The sequence below is a fragment of the Nicotiana tabacum genome, chromosome 4, assembly GCF_000715075.1.
Source record: "Nicotiana tabacum cultivar K326 chromosome 4, ASM71507v2, whole genome shotgun sequence".
Lineage (NCBI taxonomy): Eukaryota > Viridiplantae > Streptophyta > Magnoliopsida > Solanales > Solanaceae > Nicotiana > Nicotiana tabacum.
This window is the reverse complement of record NC_134083.1, coordinates 4,610,394-4,627,201: the sequence shown is the minus strand read 5'-3', so window position 1 is coordinate 4,627,201 and position 16,808 is coordinate 4,610,394. Positions and strand designations below refer to the sequence as shown.

The following is a 16,808-nucleotide window of genomic DNA, read 5'->3' as shown; positions in this document are numbered from 1 at the left end:
AAAGAAAAAGAAGAAGATATATTTCAGTTAGCTAACCATTTGTGTATTTATGAATAAATATTTTTCAAGAAAATTCATTACAAAAGCTTGAACAATTTTAAGTTGAATATAACGATTGAGATGATTGAGGACATATTCGATAGAGTTTCTTTCTGGATAAATAAGAAGCAATAATTATTATTTTCTTGTACTACTTTTGTTTTTAACTTTTTACTCTATAACTCAAATACCACTTTTAATATTATATTTAAGTGATTGTTTAAAAAAGTTATACTTTTTGATATAGAGTACGCGCAACTCGTATGCTGAGAAACTAGTACTATTATAAAAAGCTCGAAACTCTAAATAAATATATATGAAATATTGATCTACTTTTTCATCTTTTTTTTTCCTGTTGCATATATGGATAAAATTGTTGCTATAATTAATTTTTATAAATATTCTTTTTTTACTCATTGGTTGACCTTTTTTAATTTATTAAAGAATCTCATTATATTCTTGTACGGTGAATTGGTAATGTTATGAATGTAATAACTTTTTAACTAATAAAATTGTTAATTAGTTTATTTTACGATGAGATAATAAAATTAGTAAATCTCTTTTCCAAATTTCTTATTTTTTATTAAATTATAATGATCCTTTCAATATGGAGGTACAAAAACGTAAAAATACTTGGTAATAATTGAAATGAACATGTCGAAAATGCTCTACAATGAAACAGAAAGAAAACCCTTGCCGTTCTGCCTTCCCTTCTTCTCGCTGATGCCGGTGAAAGCGTGAAGCTTTTGAGGATGGTCCGATTCAAGGTTAGGTTCTCTTCTCTCTTTCTCTTTTTTTATTTTTTATTTCTCTGTATTTGGAAAACTTGAGGATGAATATGGAACCATTAGTGATAAAGCTGACGATTGTTGATAGTTTTTCCACGACCCAACTACAACTAGAAACTTGTTTTTCCTACATTTCCTTGAATTTCATCAAGTAATAATCCCAAAAGAAATTTGAATCAATTACACAGTGGTAGTTGCTAGTAGCTGCTTTAGTTTTTCAGCCAACGCCTAATTAAAACTCCAATTCTCTTTACATTTTTAACAAAACCCTAGCCTTCTGAAACTGTTTAAGCTTGGACATTTCACCTCACTGCAGCAATGAAGATAGTTGAGGAAATATTAGTAGTAGAAATGGAAAACCCGATGGCATCACCTCGTAATAGTAGTTTGGTATGATTCCAGCTTGGTATGACGCCACAAGTATCACCGAAGTCCAGAACTTGGGCTAAAGGCCAAAAAGGAAAATGTGGATTCTGGGTTGAGTATAAACATTTGTTAGATGGATCCACGCCTCTATGCCGTATATCAGTCAATAAATTGGCATTACTATTTTATGAATAAATAACTTCGATGTTGCTAATTGATTTACATCCTATAATTCACCTGATACTTCAAAGTCATGTCGGTGAGTATAAATGTGTAAATCGGAATACATGAATGGCTACTAATTCAATTATAAATGGATTGGCAGTTTATAGGCGCCTGCAAATACAAGAAGGCAGAACCAATCCCAAATTGGGCACCTTCACGGGGTCAATTTGCAGCTGGAAGAATAGCACTTGCTAGTAGAATAGTAAAGCATGTGATTTGTGATGTTTTCACGACTTCTACGTTACAGTCTAAGCTGGTCATGTGAATGCCTAAATATAACCTGCTTTTAAGCGTGGTTATCTGTCGTGTTAATGATGATGTTATGTCAAAACCTTGGGAGCAGTTGCCTATTAGGAGATGTTATCTGTCTTATATCTCACCTTGTTCCATTGGGAAATGTTTTCCTAGCTCAAGGTCTTAAGATATTTCTCACTGGATTTCACTACACTTCTGATGCTTTATCGCTAATTCGAGGGCTTGGGAGTTGTGATGCTACATCTATTATTCACAGCTAGAGACTAGAGTCTATTCATTCAGGATATTGCACCATTAAGTAACAAAATTACTTGCTTTTATGCCGATGATATCAGGCGGCTCTTCGAAATAGAAGTTCAACTGCTGCAAAGGATCAAACCAACAAGGGGACATCAGATTCTAAGAAGCTTAGGAAGAATTTGGAGATTTCTGAATCTAGAGACGATGTGGTAAAGCCTGTGAAGAAATTAAGAAGTATAAGAAAAGTTATGGAAGCATCGGATAATCAACATTTTCCCAGGCCTTTGGTCTCTACCCTCTTCTTCTTACTCATGCATCATTCTTCCCATATTTTGCACGATAATCATTTGCATTTTTGCTCTATCGTTTTTGGACTTATCTAGGTCATCTATTGTTTATTTTAGGTATAACATGTGTGCAATACCTGATAGAGTGGTTCTTTCTTAGGTAACAAGGGTAGGAGGGCTTCTAATCGTAATTGATTTCCATGTTACATGCTGTGCTCCATTGCTTTCTAAGACTGTTCAACTAACTGTTAGAGCGTAGTTTTTCCCCTGAACACGCAGGAAAAATCTTGGTAACATGCGAAAATATACAAAAAATGGTTTATTGTCAGATATCAAATTGGTTTGTCAATCTTTTCGTTCAGTGTGTCAACTGTGAAAATGAGATTTATTATTGCTACTGCTTGACCAGCCCGAATTTAATAATTTAATTTCCTCTTTCCCTGATGTCTTGCGACTTGATCTTTTTTTTAATACCAAGAAACCCGCTAGCGCCAATGACGCATGGTTCGAAACTCGATGGATAATGAGCCTGCCCCCTCTACTCTTCTCCACTTAAATACCAGGCTTTTGTCTTTGGCAGGGTTCAAACCTGTGACGTGCTCCTAACCCACACATCTCTCTTACCACTAGACTAATGCCTTGGGGGCACGGGTTGATCTAATTTTGCGTCTATGTTAAACTGAACTTTGCTGAGTTCTAATGCGTCTGGTATGATCATCAACAAAGAATATTCAGATTATCTGATTTTCGGATAAACCTATTCAAACATATGGCTGTTTTCAGCTGTGTTTAGACGAAATCTGTTAATTTGCAATAACAAATGTATCATAATGGGAAAAGATAAGGAAGAAAGAGTTCTCTATAGCTTGACCATTGTTGTACTTTGTCTAACTTTTGCAGACTCGGAGACCGGGAAAAGTTGGTTGGGTAGATAATCAATCAGGTCATGTCATGAAAGAAAATACAGATTGCTCACCAGCCGGGACTGCACATTCTATCGATAGGGGTAAGTGACTCTAAATTTTAAATTCCCTAGTTGGGACTCATTGCTAACTCAACTAAACTGCAGATACAGACTGCAGTAAACAAGGAGATGTTGAAAATGTTATCAACAGAGAGCTGAACGAAGAAGATAAGGATGGGGAGCTAATTGACCCAAAAGTAAAGATGGTTGAGGTAACATTTTATAATTGTGCTCATTCACCTGCCATCAAATCTGTAGGGTAATTAGAATCTATAATCGGCATTCTTTTTTCCTTACTAAAAAAATTAGACCTAGTACCAGAATAATGCATGCTGATGCTTATATTTTACCTACAGCATGGGCCAAAATATGGATTTTGGTGATATGTAACTGATAGAAGTATGTATTCCATACGATTGAGTTCCCTTGATTTTCTCCATAAATTCACTTTTCTGTTCATTTCTGATTGACTATGGTGTTTGTTTTCTGTTCTTTCTCATTCAGGATAGCGTCAAAGAAAGTACTAAGAATCTGTCTGATCATGGAAAACTGGCAGTGCTAGAAGGTAACTGACTTTGTACTTTTTATTTTGGCTCACTGCATCATTGCAAAATGTTCTACTTGATGATAGGCGGGAGAAACAAGTACCTGGGAGCACACTCCATGGCACTGTTAACGAACAGAATGCAACCAAATCAAGTTGAATTGACTTCAACCAACAGGATTAGTACTTCTGCAGGTAAAGAATGCCTTTTAACACAATATTTCTGCTCATCTTAACGATTCTTGATAACCTATGTGTTAAGCATCTTGTTTTGAAATTTATGGTTCTCAATGAAATTGCATTCTAATGCTAAATTATTCCTGCTTGTTTGAATTTTTATTGAGGAAGTTTAATCAGACTTCCTTTGTAGCAAGAGCTTTAGTGTGAACTCCAGGTTCCTGCATTATTTGAAACTATTTGAATATAGAGGGGGGTTTCTAAAATTAGGAAACCTCACTTTCTAATAAAAGCAAGGGCTGCAGGTTATCCTTTTTTGCCCAACTCAGGTGCTTGTGCCTTTCATTTCTGGTATCTTGCAGTTTTCAGTTATTTTACGTCTAGATCATGTTGTTCTTTTAGCCTATTAGGGGTCGTTTGGTAGGATGCAGTAGATAAAATAATGCATGCATTAACTTTTGGTATTAGTAATCCGTTGTTTGGTATACTTTTTCAACCTATGTATTACTAATACAAGTATTAGTTATACACCCTATTTGGTATTATCCTATATATAACTAATGCATAGCAAACCATGGTATTAGCAATACCAAGGCTATTAATGCATGCATTAGCATGATTAAGGGCAAAATTGTTCTTAGAGTCCCTTAAAGCTAAAGAATATGGAGGATATTTTTGTAAACAACTAATTTTCAAAAATTATGCAATGTATTTTAATTTTTAATACACCACACCAAACAGTGGATGGGAAATAATCTCTGTATAACTAATGCTTGCATTACTAACCCATGCATTACTAATCCCTGCACTATTCTTATAAAGCCTACCAAACGACCCGTTAGTAGCATGGTTTACCAGTCAGTATTTGCAGGAGCTTCTCCTACAGCAGTCCAACCATGTGCCTATAACAGTCCTTGGCAATCTAATGAATGGCCAGATGCTGCACTTAGTTCCATCACAACTCCTGAGCCGAGCCTGGCACTGCCATTTCAGAAAAATTCCACTGTTTGGAGCTCACTTGAATCTATGGAAATATTTGCAAAATTTCCACAAAATCCACACTTTTCACCCTTAGCAGAACATGAGGAGATGAAACGAGAAGAACTAGCTTTACAAAAGATGCTAAAGTATGCCTTCCTTGGTGATAAGATATCAAAGTTGACCATTGCGGATCTTAAAAATTCAATGGTCATCAATGACATTCTGACATGTCTCAAGGACTTGGAGGAGTGTGGATTTGATGTAATGCAGATTAAATGTCCATTAGACGATCTGTTGAACAGTGAGAGGCAAATTCAATTCCAAAACAAGTTTGATGAAATAAAGGGCAGAATCAGAGACTGCAATCTTGAGAGAGAAGAAGCTGAAAAAGAGATCAGTAAAATTGCTATGAAGGTAAAAGATCTGGAGAAAGAACTTAGGTCAGCCAAGGAAAGGATAGAGATGAAGGATCAAGTGATCTTTGAATTGAGATCTGAAGAGAGTGCCATTCGTGATGAAATACGTCAAGTTCAACTTGACTTTGAACGGACAGCGGCTTCACCCTTCTGCTGACCAATACTTTGTACAAATTAAAGTATGAACAAACTCTGTTTTGCCGAATAGATGTCTACTGAATCTGTTTAGCTGGAGTAATCTTACTCCTGTAAATAATGTTGGCCATTTCCTTGATTTTATTGGTGTTCTTACCCTGGCTTGAGTTTTGACAGCCTATTTTTCCGTGCTCTATATTTTTTATTAGCTCGCTGATCTTAGTTTAAGACATGCTGTAATGGATTTTATTTGTGCTCATTGCATCTTCTTGATGCCAGCAATATAACATCTTACTTCATCAGAAAAACAAACTCTGTTTTGGTAAAGTTTTACAATTGAAAAATGAAAAAAGCATTAGTATGTTCGTCAGACATTATTGGTACTCTTTGAAAAGATCTCAAAAATTGCAAAATTTGAGAAAGGAAATTGAAATGAAAGATGTTGTGAAATCGTATTGTTGTCCTCATTAACATATGATATTGATGTGGTACTTCAATACCAACAAGTATTTCATCAAAATTCTTCTCACTCAGTGAAGAATTCCGCTCAAGTTCAAGTTTTGTTGATCTGCTCAATAAAAATGCTAGTAGATAAAGTTTTGGAACATCTGATTTACAAAATTGGAATGCAAAAAACTCAAAGATCTCAATTGCTTTTTTCTTTTTTAAAGGAGTATTTATTTGCCACCTATAGTCCGTCGTCTCGGGGTGGTTGTGTAAGTTTTCACAATAATTTCTTTTTCACAACTGACAGCCCTAATAGACAATAATTAGTATTTCAAAAGAAAGTAATTCGATATTCAAAACTACTTCTGAGAGAAGTTTGTCAAACACAATTTATTTTCTAATTTTAAAAGTTACTTTAAAACTTTATCTGAAAAGAAATAATTTCAAAATAGTAAGTAAATTTTGAAAACTCGACCAAACCTAAAGTGACTAATATGTTTGTAGTTTGTACTTTGTACTAAGGAGGAGGCAAAAACTAAAAAAATAATTAATTTTAACAAAACGAATTGTTAAACCTTAAACCCTATGGAAAGCATTCAAACACGAAACAGTGAGAGCGTGGAGAACTTCTGTATCAGTTCTGGAACTCTCAACAGCTGCCTTACTTTCTTCTCAATTCTCCCATTTCCCCTTACTCCGAAATCTGCTTTTGCTCTATCTTATCAATTTTTACAACACATTGCAATTATTGGGAAATGTTCAGAGCTGCTGCAGCTGTTGCTTCATCAATCAGGTATATAAATATAACGTTGTGTCACATTTATATCAAACACTTATATTTTGGGTACTCACAATTATATTTTCGCTTCTTGTCAGGTCCTCAACTTCCAGAAAATTGGTAAAATATCTACTCTTTACCTTACAACAACATTTAATCTAATTATTGATAGTGCTCGGTATAATTTTCTTATTGGAGTGCAGAATTTATGTCTGAATAATAGATTGGGTCAATTGGGTATATTACATTTCTTCTTTATTACTTACTTATTAATTATTACTTTTTTGTGGTAAAGGCTGCCAGTAGGATTATTTCGAGAAGAAATTATGCTGCAAAGGATATCAATTTTGGTAGCCAGGCACGGTTGGCCATGTTACAAGGGGTTAATGAGCTTGCAGAGGCCGTAAAAGTCACAATGGGACCAAAGGTAATAAATAAGATTTATACTTGATATCCTATATTTAGTATTTCCGACATGACCTCCTTATTATTGTTCTCCAATTCAAACCTGCTGAGAGTTGTTTTTCCTGAGCCGAGAGTCTTTCGGAAACAGCCTCTCTACCTCCACAGGGTCAGAAAAAAGTCTGCGTACACTCTACCCTCCCCAGACCCCACAGTGTGGGATTACACTGGGTATGTTGTTGGTTGAAATTTTGAATTAGATCTTAATGTTAGTTGAAAAAGAGGAAACTAATTTGACATCTTTACTGATATGATACATATGAGACGAACTATGGAGCTTAGCTTTTTCTTTTTCTGATTTTCACATGCTATACTTAATATGAATACTACTTGATATATTTCATGTTTATGGAGTACTTGGTGAAGAAAAAAACCATATTGGACAGAAAAAGATGGGCTTTTGAGTTTCAATTTTCACCAGTGACCTGTGCGGAAACTTTTGGAATGTTATGTTTTTTATTCACCTACCCAAAAGGATGCAAAAATGGTGTTTGCTAAGGTTTACTAATTTTGATTATTGGGTAGCAGTGGTTATAACACTAGCGGATGTTAGGATTTCACTTATCTCTGTCATCCTTTTCTTCTTAAAGGTCCTACATGCTATAATGACTTTCCTCCCAAGATTTAAATGAATTATTGAGAATGTCTAAAACATCTAGAATATTGCATTTCACAAGGTCTCTTGATTGAAAAGAATAACCTGAGTTGTCATCATACTTACGACTATTCTTCGTCTTCTTCGTTCACAATCCAGGGTCGTAACGTGATTATTGAGAAAAGCCAAGGGAATCCTAAGGTCACAAAGGATGGTGCCACTGTAGCCAAGAGCATCAACTTTAAGGATAAGACAAAGAATGTGGGTGCTGATCTTGTGAAGCAGGTTGCTAATGCTACTAATTCAGTTGCTGGAGATGGTAAGATCTCTACTTTGGATTAGCTTATTCGTGAATCATAATAAATGTTTCAACTTACATCAGATACATTTGCCATGGTAAAAGAGCTTTTATATTCATCATCTTTTCTTCCTAAAAGGAAATCTTTAGTATATATCATAGTCTTGATACGTTGAGGTGCACTTTTTGATTGCGATGGTTGTAGGGTCTTACCAAGCTTATGTATGTCCACGAATTTTCTAAAATGGTTGCCATGTGATAACAGGTACAACCTGTGCAACTGTGCTTACTCAGGCAATTTTCTCAGAAGGTTGCAAAGCTGTTGCTGCAGGTGTAAGCGTGATGGATTTGCGTAGTGGTATTAACATGGCCGTTGATGCTGTTGTTGCTGACTTGAAGAGCAGAGCAGTCATGATTAGCACCCCGGAGGAGATTACACAGGTGAAGGGCTAATAGAGATTCTATGTCCAACTTGGATCATGCTGTGGACAAACACATCAACCAATCTATCAATAGACTACGCCTCAAACTCATATACTTGGGGATGCCAAACTAGATAGGGCTGTGGACAAACTTATAAGATTTAAATCTGAACATTTATTAATCCTTACTTTCTGCAAGTTATAATTCAGTTTCAGGCAAAACCACTTCACCAACTGTTCCTACAAGTCAATACAGTTTTTCCAATTTCAGTTTTCCAGTTGTAGTTGTGGTTTTGACTCTTTGTTTTCCAAGCTGATTTGTCAACTGGGAAAAATTCATCTTTCTGAAAATATGATGAAATGACGGTTTCTCCTTCTGGTTTCTTTCCATAATTTTTCTCATCGCTGCTCTCCTTTTCCTAGAAAACACACTGCGTTTATTTTCTTTCCCTACATTAGAGCTAAAATCAGATCTTTACAAGTTATGATCAAGAATGATTTTATGATTGGAATTTAACTGCATGACTTGTAAAACGAACCAGTTTCTGGATGCACCTGTAAATTTGTATGTTCCTTATAACTTCTTTAAGATTGAAAGCTAGTGCTGTTAACTCAGAAAAGCAAGTGGAGTTCTTACATGTTCTTTTTACCCTAAATGGTCCTCTTTTTGAGAGTTCAATATCTTACTTTCCAATAGGTGGCTACTATCTCTGCAAATGGTGAACGTGAAATTGGGGAATTAATAGCTCGAGCCATGGAAAAAGTTGGGAAGGAAGGGGTGATTACTGTTGCTGTAAGTTATGCTCATATTGGTGTTTCTGATACAAATACATTGAGAACTGTTTAAGCTTGAAACTGAAACCTCATATATTTTGAATTAACAGGATGGAAACACCTTAGATAATGAGTTGGAAGTGGTGGAAGGCATGAAGCTTGGCCGTGGTTACATATCTCCTTATTTTGTCACAGACGCGAAGACTCAAAGATGTGTATGTAATAATTTCTACGACTGAGAACTTTCCCCCCAATTTCTACGCTGAAGTGTAGAATTAGATTTCTCCAAATGTGGTCAGTGGCTTGAAGCATAGAAGAATGACTTAATGATTCTGATGCTAACAACTTTCATTAGTACCTCAGAAAACCAAAACATTCTCATGATCTCCCCCCAATTATTTTATTCCGTTTCTTAGTGGAGATTGGGATCTTTTCCTCTTTTGTTCTTGACTTACAAGTCATAGAAAGTAGCTGTGTCAGCCAATGCATACGTCGTGCCATGCAACGATCTCTACATCCTGTATCAACTTATAAAGTTCACGACATGATATTTTGACTTGTATGTAAACAGGAATTGGAAAATCCATTGATCCTTATTCATGACAAGAAAATCTCAGACTTGAACTCGATTGTGCGGATATTGGAGCTTGCTGTTAAGGTAACCAGTATCTTCTGAGTGTGTGTGTATGTGCTTTTTTCTTTTTCTGGATCATTAATTTCTAACTTCTAAGTATGTTCTTTACCAGAAAGCATGATGCATATCTTTTCCATTTTCTTTTCTGGATGAAGAAAAAATTTGTTTGATAAGAGGCAAAGAATTATGAAGATATATCAGAATACTTATATATAAAAAAAAGTGTATTCACTATGATAAGGAGAAAAAGTCCTGGCAAAGAAACTAGGCAAAAGCTGAAAAAGAGCTTAATTAACCATCTTGGGAAGGGAACCTGCCAGCCATGTTGCCTGGCCACAAGTGCCACGTTACTCTATTGCGATAAAATATGTGTGCAAGTTACATATGTTGAATAATAGCTGCACCAATGGATACCTTTGAAAATGTAAAGAAATTGTTCTTTTGCAATACGTGTAAATTAATCATCATAGTATTTTTTTCTATCTCTGGCGTAGAGAAGGAGGCCTCTGTTAGTTGTTGCTGAAGATGTGGAAAGTGATGCATTAGCTATGCTTATCCTAAACAAGCATCGTGCCGGGGTTAAGGTATTAAACTTTCTCTATGCGAGCCATATTTGTGGTGGCCTTGTTTTCATTTTTGATTATTTTGTTACAGCATATGGATTTTTTTCATTTTTTTGTAATTAGTCCCCCGCTCGTACCCAGAATATCTTTTATTTTCACGTTATGTTCAGGTCTGTGCCATTAACATTCCTACTTTTGGGGATAATAGAAGAGCCAACTTTGGCCTTGTTTTCATTTTTGGTTATATTGTTTCAGCATATAAATTTGTGGTTCATTATTCAGTGCATTGTTTTTTTGTAATTACTCCTCCGATCATACCCAGAATATCTTTCATTTTCATGTTTTTTTAGGTCTGTGCCATTAAATCTCCTGGTTTTGGGGATAATAGAAGAGCCAACTTGGAGGACCTTGCAGTTCTTACTGGAGGAGAGGTTAGACACAGTTTCATGCCCTGATTTATTGCCGGTTTGTCTCTATAGTTTCAAATGAATGTTTTATCAGGTCATTAGTGAAGAACGTGGTCTGGATCTGAACAAAGTTCAATTTGATATGCTTGGTACTGCCAAAAAGGTTTGTTCAATCAGTGTTATTTTGCACAATTTGAAATGTTTACATACATGCATAGTATACAACTCTTCACTTTTGAGCAGGTTACTGTTTCCCTTGATGACACCTTAGTTCTGCATGGAGGTGGAGACAAGAAGCTAATTGAAGAAAGGTGTGAGCAGGTGATGATGCTTTTTCCCCTTCTTTCTTTTAGGTCATACGGAAATTACTGGGCTGTTGTACCCACTTCCTCTGTATCTACTTTGTCATACCTTTGAACAGCCGGGAGAAGGTGCAAAGGTAGTCTGTCATATATTCTGTATTTTCCTCTTTGAATTTTTTCATTCTGCTGTATTTCAAAATTCTTATGTGGAAGGCCTGAATTCCCTCTGGGCATATCTGGAAAAGAGTCATTGGCTTTATAGATTTGCTTGGTTAGATGTAATTGGCAGTCCAATGTTCCTGGGTAGATTAAACACTGACGAGTTCTGCATCTTTGAACAGCTAAGGATAGCCAAGGAAAATAGTAGTGCCATGTTTGATAAGGAGAAAGCTCAGGAGCGTTTGTCAAAGCTATCCGGTGGTGTTGCTGTTTTCAAGGTATATTCCTCAGGATTTGAGCATCCTACATTTTCATTCAGTTACACTCTACGCATTCTAGTTTGATCTGCACACTCTTTCAGGTGGGAGGAGCCAGTGAGGCAGAAGTTGGAGAAAGGAAAGATAGGGTTACAGATGCCTTAAATGCAACAAGGGCTGCTGTGGAAGAGGGCATTGTTCCAGGTACGTTATCTTATTGAATAAACTGTCTCTTCTTCTGTTGACCTGACAAAGTAATGCTCTTTCCTTAGGTGGCGGTGTTGCTCTCCTATATGCAACCAAATGTCTTAAAGACCTTCAGACTGCAAATGATGGACAAAAGAAGGGAGTTGAGATCATTGAGAATGCTCTCAAGGTTCATTTCTCCTAGATTTTAATTTCTTTTTGTACTAGTTTCTGTTCAAGTGCTTACTTGCTGCACTGACATCGGAATTCTTTGCCACCTCACAGGCACCTACTTTTACAATAGCTTCAAATGCTGGTGCAGATGGCGCCTTAGTTTTAGGCAAGCTCTTAGGACAAGATGATCTGAATCTAGGATTTGATGCAGCTAAAGGTTTGTGCCTCACATCTCATGAACTCGTTATGTCTGATCACATTGTGAAAATGTTGCCTAATATTTGTAAAGTGAATTTGTTCGGTTCATTATATATGAGAACACAATTTATTTGTTCTACCTAATGGTAGTCTTCTTTTTTGTTGGGAAATTATTAATCTTCAAGACAACATCAGTCATCAAGTAACAGAATCCACCCTCTCAGAGTGGATGACTCAGTTCGGAGTGCAATGGTCAAACCATTCATTCTTTGAGTGATTTTCAGCATCAGACGAATGAAATTTTGGAGATCATAATTATATATTTAGAAATTTATGAATTGGACTTTCATATATATTAAAACTAGTAAAATTGTCCGCGCTTCGCGCAGTCCTAAAACATCAGCCAATCTACAGTTGGATGATATTTTTGAAAAAATTGTTAAGATAGAAGAAACTTTCCTTAAAGAAATAAAAGAAAAGAGTAATTAACACGCAAGTATCATCTCTCTTGGAAGAAGAAAAAAATTCCAAATAGAGCTATCGTAATTTTACCCTCCCCATTTGTGGGATTACACTGGGTTGTTATTGTTGCAATCGTAATTTTAAAAGGAAACTTTTGCGTAATAGATAATTGAGTAGGAATATATCAGATGAAATTGTGCCTTACGATTAGCATCTTCTCTTCTCTTCTCCACTTTCTATCAAGACCTTCGTCACAAAGAACATATATGATGAATTAGCAGAGTGGTTAAGAGAATGGCTTTTGCTTCTTAAAGCCAACTGTTAAGTTAGAATTAAACAAAGGTTAGGAATACAATTACTTAATTACTTCTTCCCTTCTTTTATTTCTCTTCCTCCCTCACTCCTACAGTTACTCCAAAAAATAAAAAACTTTGTTCCCTTCTTCATGGAAACAATTTTTTATGTTATTATCCTAATTCTGTCAAATATATAATTAATTTTATTTCTATGCCAGCATTTCTTTTTCTAAATAGAGAAAAATAAGTCTCAAAAGAGAGACGCAAGTTCCAGAGAAGCAAATATATAAATTATCATCTGGTAAAGCTTATTTTAAAATAATATTTGTACATACTATTATATATATTGATATAGTTTTTAATCTTAGCAACTAACAAACAAATATGCTTACACTCTTTAGTATAATACATGAAAAACATCAAAATATCCAGGCTAATTATATATTCCAAAATAGAGAAAAGGATATGTATAAATTGTTTCAAGAAGAAACATAAGACAATTGGCATTAAAAGTTATTATACCTTGTTGCTTTCACTTCAAGAACACTCGTAGAAATCAAATACTCACTCAGTACATTTACTTGTCCACTATATGTACTAAATCAAGAGAAAGATAATCTTTTTTTGTTTTACCCTTATCATTAACTACTTATTCCCCAAATCATTTCCCAAGACTTTTGAAAATGTTATCATTATTATGGGTAAAATTATACATTACATACTTCATTTATTTTTTCTTAAAGGGAATATAAAGTTAAAAGTGGACAACTAAAAGTAGGAAGCTTCACTTTCATGTCCAAAAACAGAATTGAAAAAAGAAAAAGAAAAGAAGAGAACAACATCATTTAAAAACCAGAATGATCTGCCAAATATGACACATCAATGAATCATTAAAAATAAAAATAGGGTAAATAGAATTAAATCCACCAAACCAGAGAAATAGAAGAGAACAAACAACATTTGAATACTATTATTACCAAGAAATCAATACATCAATGAATTAAGAAAAAACAAAATTAGGGTAATGTTGTTACTTCCAAAGCAACAATGTTCTAGGCCAAAATATTCCTCCGATAATATTTCCTGGATTTTTTCACCTTATTCACACTACTCCATTATGATTGACATTACATAGTCCATTTGAGCATTTAACCTGGAGGAGTGAACTAACGTTAGTAAGGTAAATAATTTCCACCTTTAAAAGATTGGAATATGTTAAGGCGTAGAAAGATAAAAAAAATATTAAATACTCGATCATGAACTTTCTTTAAGCATCAAATACTATTAAAACTTCACTATACCTCAAGCCAGTAACAATAGTGCAACAATCCTAAAAAATAATGGTGATTGGAGACTACTACAAGCCTAGAATTCCTGAATTCATTCATCCTTCTATTTTATCAAAAAATGAAAGCCTTTCATGTCCTGTAGAGATTAAATTTTAAAAATTTGCTGACGCAAATTATGTAGGCAAAAAAGGTAACATTTGGAATAAGAAATAACTCTCAAATTACGTATGCAAGTGCAAAAGATAACTTCCGGAATCGGAAATAGGCAAATGAACTAAAAAACCATGCATGGGAGAAGGAAAAGCAAAACCTGGCAAACAAACACAAAGAGGAAGATTATGACAAAAAGGTAAGCGTGCCTATATTGTTGGACAACATGTTAAAACTCATGAAAATAGAACACCGCATTAAGGAAGAAAATCAGTTCTTTAATGAAAAATACATTAAAAAAGAGTGAACAGTAGAAAATATAAATGTGTATGTAGCACACCTTTTCAAGAACACCACTACAACTTCAGGGAGGAAAAAAAAAGGACCACCGCAACCACACGACTTGTTCTGAAGAAGAGGTTAAAATTTTCATCAGTATTCTTCTGGGGAATGTTAATTGTATGTGTAGTTGTTTGTGGGAAAGAATAGAATAAAAAGGAGTATTAAAAAAATTAATGGAAATTAATAGAAAGAAGAAGAAGAAGAAGAGACAGTTATTTTGGTAGCAAATAATCAAAAAGAGGGTAGTTTTGGCCTTCTTAGGCAATGAAAACGGACAGGTCGCTTAATCTTTATTTAGTATTAGATACTTCATGTGACTCTTCGTTACAACTCTTCAATGTAGTCACAACTCTTGACAACTAAGAAAAAGGGAAAAGAAGCATAAAAGGACAAGAAGGCAAAAAAAAAGGAGAAAAAAGATAAATATTTTTCGTGGCTTCTAAGGCTTGCCACATCACTTTTCTAAGTCCCTGCTTTATATTATTATATAGATATTTAAGAACTCTTTAGAGAAAGTTGTCAATTAAAGTATAAAACATAGTTGTTTGAAAAATTGTACTTGTGCCATCTAAATGGGACATGGGAAGTGCTATTTTCCTAATTTCAGAGAACTTGCCATAAACTCTATACTACATGGGAAGATTACATTGTTTTGATTCTTGGGGAACAGTACAGTTATAAAAATTTAGTTTTTCCATACCTATAGTTCCTTGTTCCAGACAATGTCTTCTGTATAGAGTTCAGCATTTTAAAGTAATCTATCTGTGTCATCTACTCATTGTTACTAAACTTATACTTTGTTCTAATATATGGTTGTGAGAATTATTGTTTGGTATGTTAGTCAAAGTTGTAACATAATAAACAAAGTTTAGGTGAATGGGTTAAACAATCTAGTAGAACTTGTTTACTTTTTCAGTGATGAGTCAAACAAGTGAATGGGCGTAGAATACTTTGGTTGTCCATTACACTTAAAACACTGGTCTTTTGCATAAGCAGGTACATATAGACACATGGTCAAGGCTGGAATTATTGATCCCCTGAAAGTAGTTAGAACAGCATTAGTGGATGCTGCCAGGTAAGGACATGTCCAGTAAAACACTATTGAAATCTTTCAATTCTATTAACAGAAACTGGATATATACTGCAGCGTGTCTTTGCTATTGACAACAACTGAGGCTGCCATTGTGGACCGTCAAGGAGAGAAAAACCCACTTGCAAACCGCATGCCAAACATGGGTGATATGTATTGATATAGGAAACACAGATGAAACCTTTGATTATTGTGTGTTATAGCTGTGAGGGAGCAATCCTAAGGTAGGTTACTCTGAGTCTGAGGGCCACATTTATTCATTGATGTAATGCAAGAAATTCATTTTGGTGCCTGGTAATGGTTATGCTGACATGCCGCACATGGTCCCTTCATACAAGTTTTAGTCTTTTATGTATCTTAAATTGTTTCTTAGAAACTAATTAGGAAGTTATGTGAATGGCCGCAAATATTTAAGACAGACTGTTAATATCCAACTGTGTATCTGAAAGCTGTGTGGGATTACAGATAGCTCCAGGTCACATTGACCTCTTTCTATTTTTTGCTATGGTAGTGGTAATTTTATTAATGTCAGTACCAAGAAGGAAGGTACAAAGTAGAGTTTGTTCTACAAGTTTAGCCCAAATGAGCTAAACTTAGCACTGAAGCAATTTGCACAAAAGCTCGAGATCACAAGATCATTTGAGAAAGTGCAGAACGCATGTCCACTTCCATTGCTTGGATCGAATATGTTGTTGACCATATTAAGTGTCAACAACAAAATGTGAATATTTTGGATTCCTCTTAATAGGACAATGGGTATGGTTACTTGGGCATTGACATTAGTTTATTAGCCAGGCCAAGAGAGAAATAAGTTGCTGTTGCTATTTATTTGCGTTGAGTCAATTTCTGAATAATACATTGGAATGGGTTTTGTGGTGTGTGTTATGAGTTGATTAGCTGGTTTTGATCGATCAATAACCTTGCCCCACAAATCGCGTGACTACTGAAACAATTTGGTACAGTAAATTAAATCTCCTAAATTGTAGACTACCAATGGAGAAATGATATGGGGTTTATCGTAGAACTATTGTGGTTTAGTAATATGGAAACCAAACATCTAGATTTAGTACCAAGATTATTTCAACTAATACGAACACAGGATAAAG

General features: G+C 35.0%; 2 protein-coding genes across 5 annotated transcripts; both read left to right on the top strand.

Moving 5' to 3' along the window:
* The first annotated feature begins 647 nt into the window (after positions 1-647).
* On the top strand, positions 648-5,598 carry LOC107767907 (DUF724 domain-containing protein 3). 4 transcript variants are annotated; one of them, XM_075251272.1, is made up of 8 exons: positions 651-806; positions 1,519-1,832; positions 2,009-2,200; positions 3,101-3,206; positions 3,270-3,376; positions 3,669-3,729; positions 3,796-3,903; positions 4,757-5,598. In XM_075251272.1, the coding sequence occupies exons 3-8, from the start codon at positions 2,162-2,164 to the stop codon at positions 5,437-5,439; spliced, it is 1,104 nt and encodes a 367-aa protein (XP_075107373.1). In that variant the 5' UTR covers positions 651-806; positions 1,519-1,832; positions 2,009-2,161; the 3' UTR covers positions 5,440-5,598. The 4 variants fall into 4 exon arrangements, with proteins under 4 accessions (XP_016442503.1, XP_016442502.1, XP_016442500.1 ...); XM_016587016.2 differs by lacking the exon at positions 1,519-1,832 and having other exon boundaries at positions 649-806; positions 2,009-2,122; XM_016587014.2 differs by lacking the exon at positions 1,519-1,832 and having other exon boundaries at positions 650-806.
* An 815-nt stretch (positions 5,599-6,413) lies between these two features.
* Positions 6,414-16,136, top strand: LOC142180252 (chaperonin CPN60-like 2, mitochondrial). Its single transcript, XM_075251271.1, has 18 exons — positions 6,414-6,657; positions 6,741-6,762; positions 6,938-7,069; positions 7,859-8,018; positions 8,263-8,438; positions 9,117-9,212; positions 9,304-9,408; positions 9,765-9,851; positions 10,322-10,411; positions 10,741-10,821; positions 10,892-10,960; positions 11,041-11,118; positions 11,441-11,536; positions 11,620-11,719; positions 11,788-11,891; positions 11,987-12,092; positions 15,609-15,687; positions 15,760-16,136. The coding sequence occupies exons 1-18, from the start codon at positions 6,620-6,622 to the stop codon at positions 15,860-15,862; spliced, it is 1,722 nt and encodes a 573-aa protein (XP_075107372.1). The 5' UTR covers positions 6,414-6,619; the 3' UTR covers positions 15,863-16,136.
* The last annotated feature ends 672 nt before the right edge of the window (positions 16,137-16,808 follow it).

Excerpts from the sequence above, each read along its gene's own strand:
- LOC107767907 (XM_016587014.2), top strand. Across the intron at positions 2,201-3,100 it reads AACATTTTCCCAGGCCTTTG|ACTCGGAGACCGGGAAAAGT; the intron begins GTCTCTACCCTC and ends TAACTTTTGCAG. Across the intron at positions 3,904-4,756 it reads CAGGATTAGTACTTCTGCAG|GAGCTTCTCCTACAGCAGTC; the intron begins GTAAAGAATGCC and ends CAGTATTTGCAG.
- LOC142180252 (XM_075251271.1), top strand. The coding sequence starts at position 6,620 with ATGTTCAGAGCTGCTGCAGCTGTTGCTTCATCAATCAG. Across the intron at positions 6,763-6,937 it reads CCTCAACTTCCAGAAAATTG|GCTGCCAGTAGGATTATTTC; the intron begins GTAAAATATCTA and ends TTTGTGGTAAAG. Across the intron at positions 15,688-15,759 it reads GCATTAGTGGATGCTGCCAG|CGTGTCTTTGCTATTGACAA; the intron begins GTAAGGACATGT and ends TATATACTGCAG.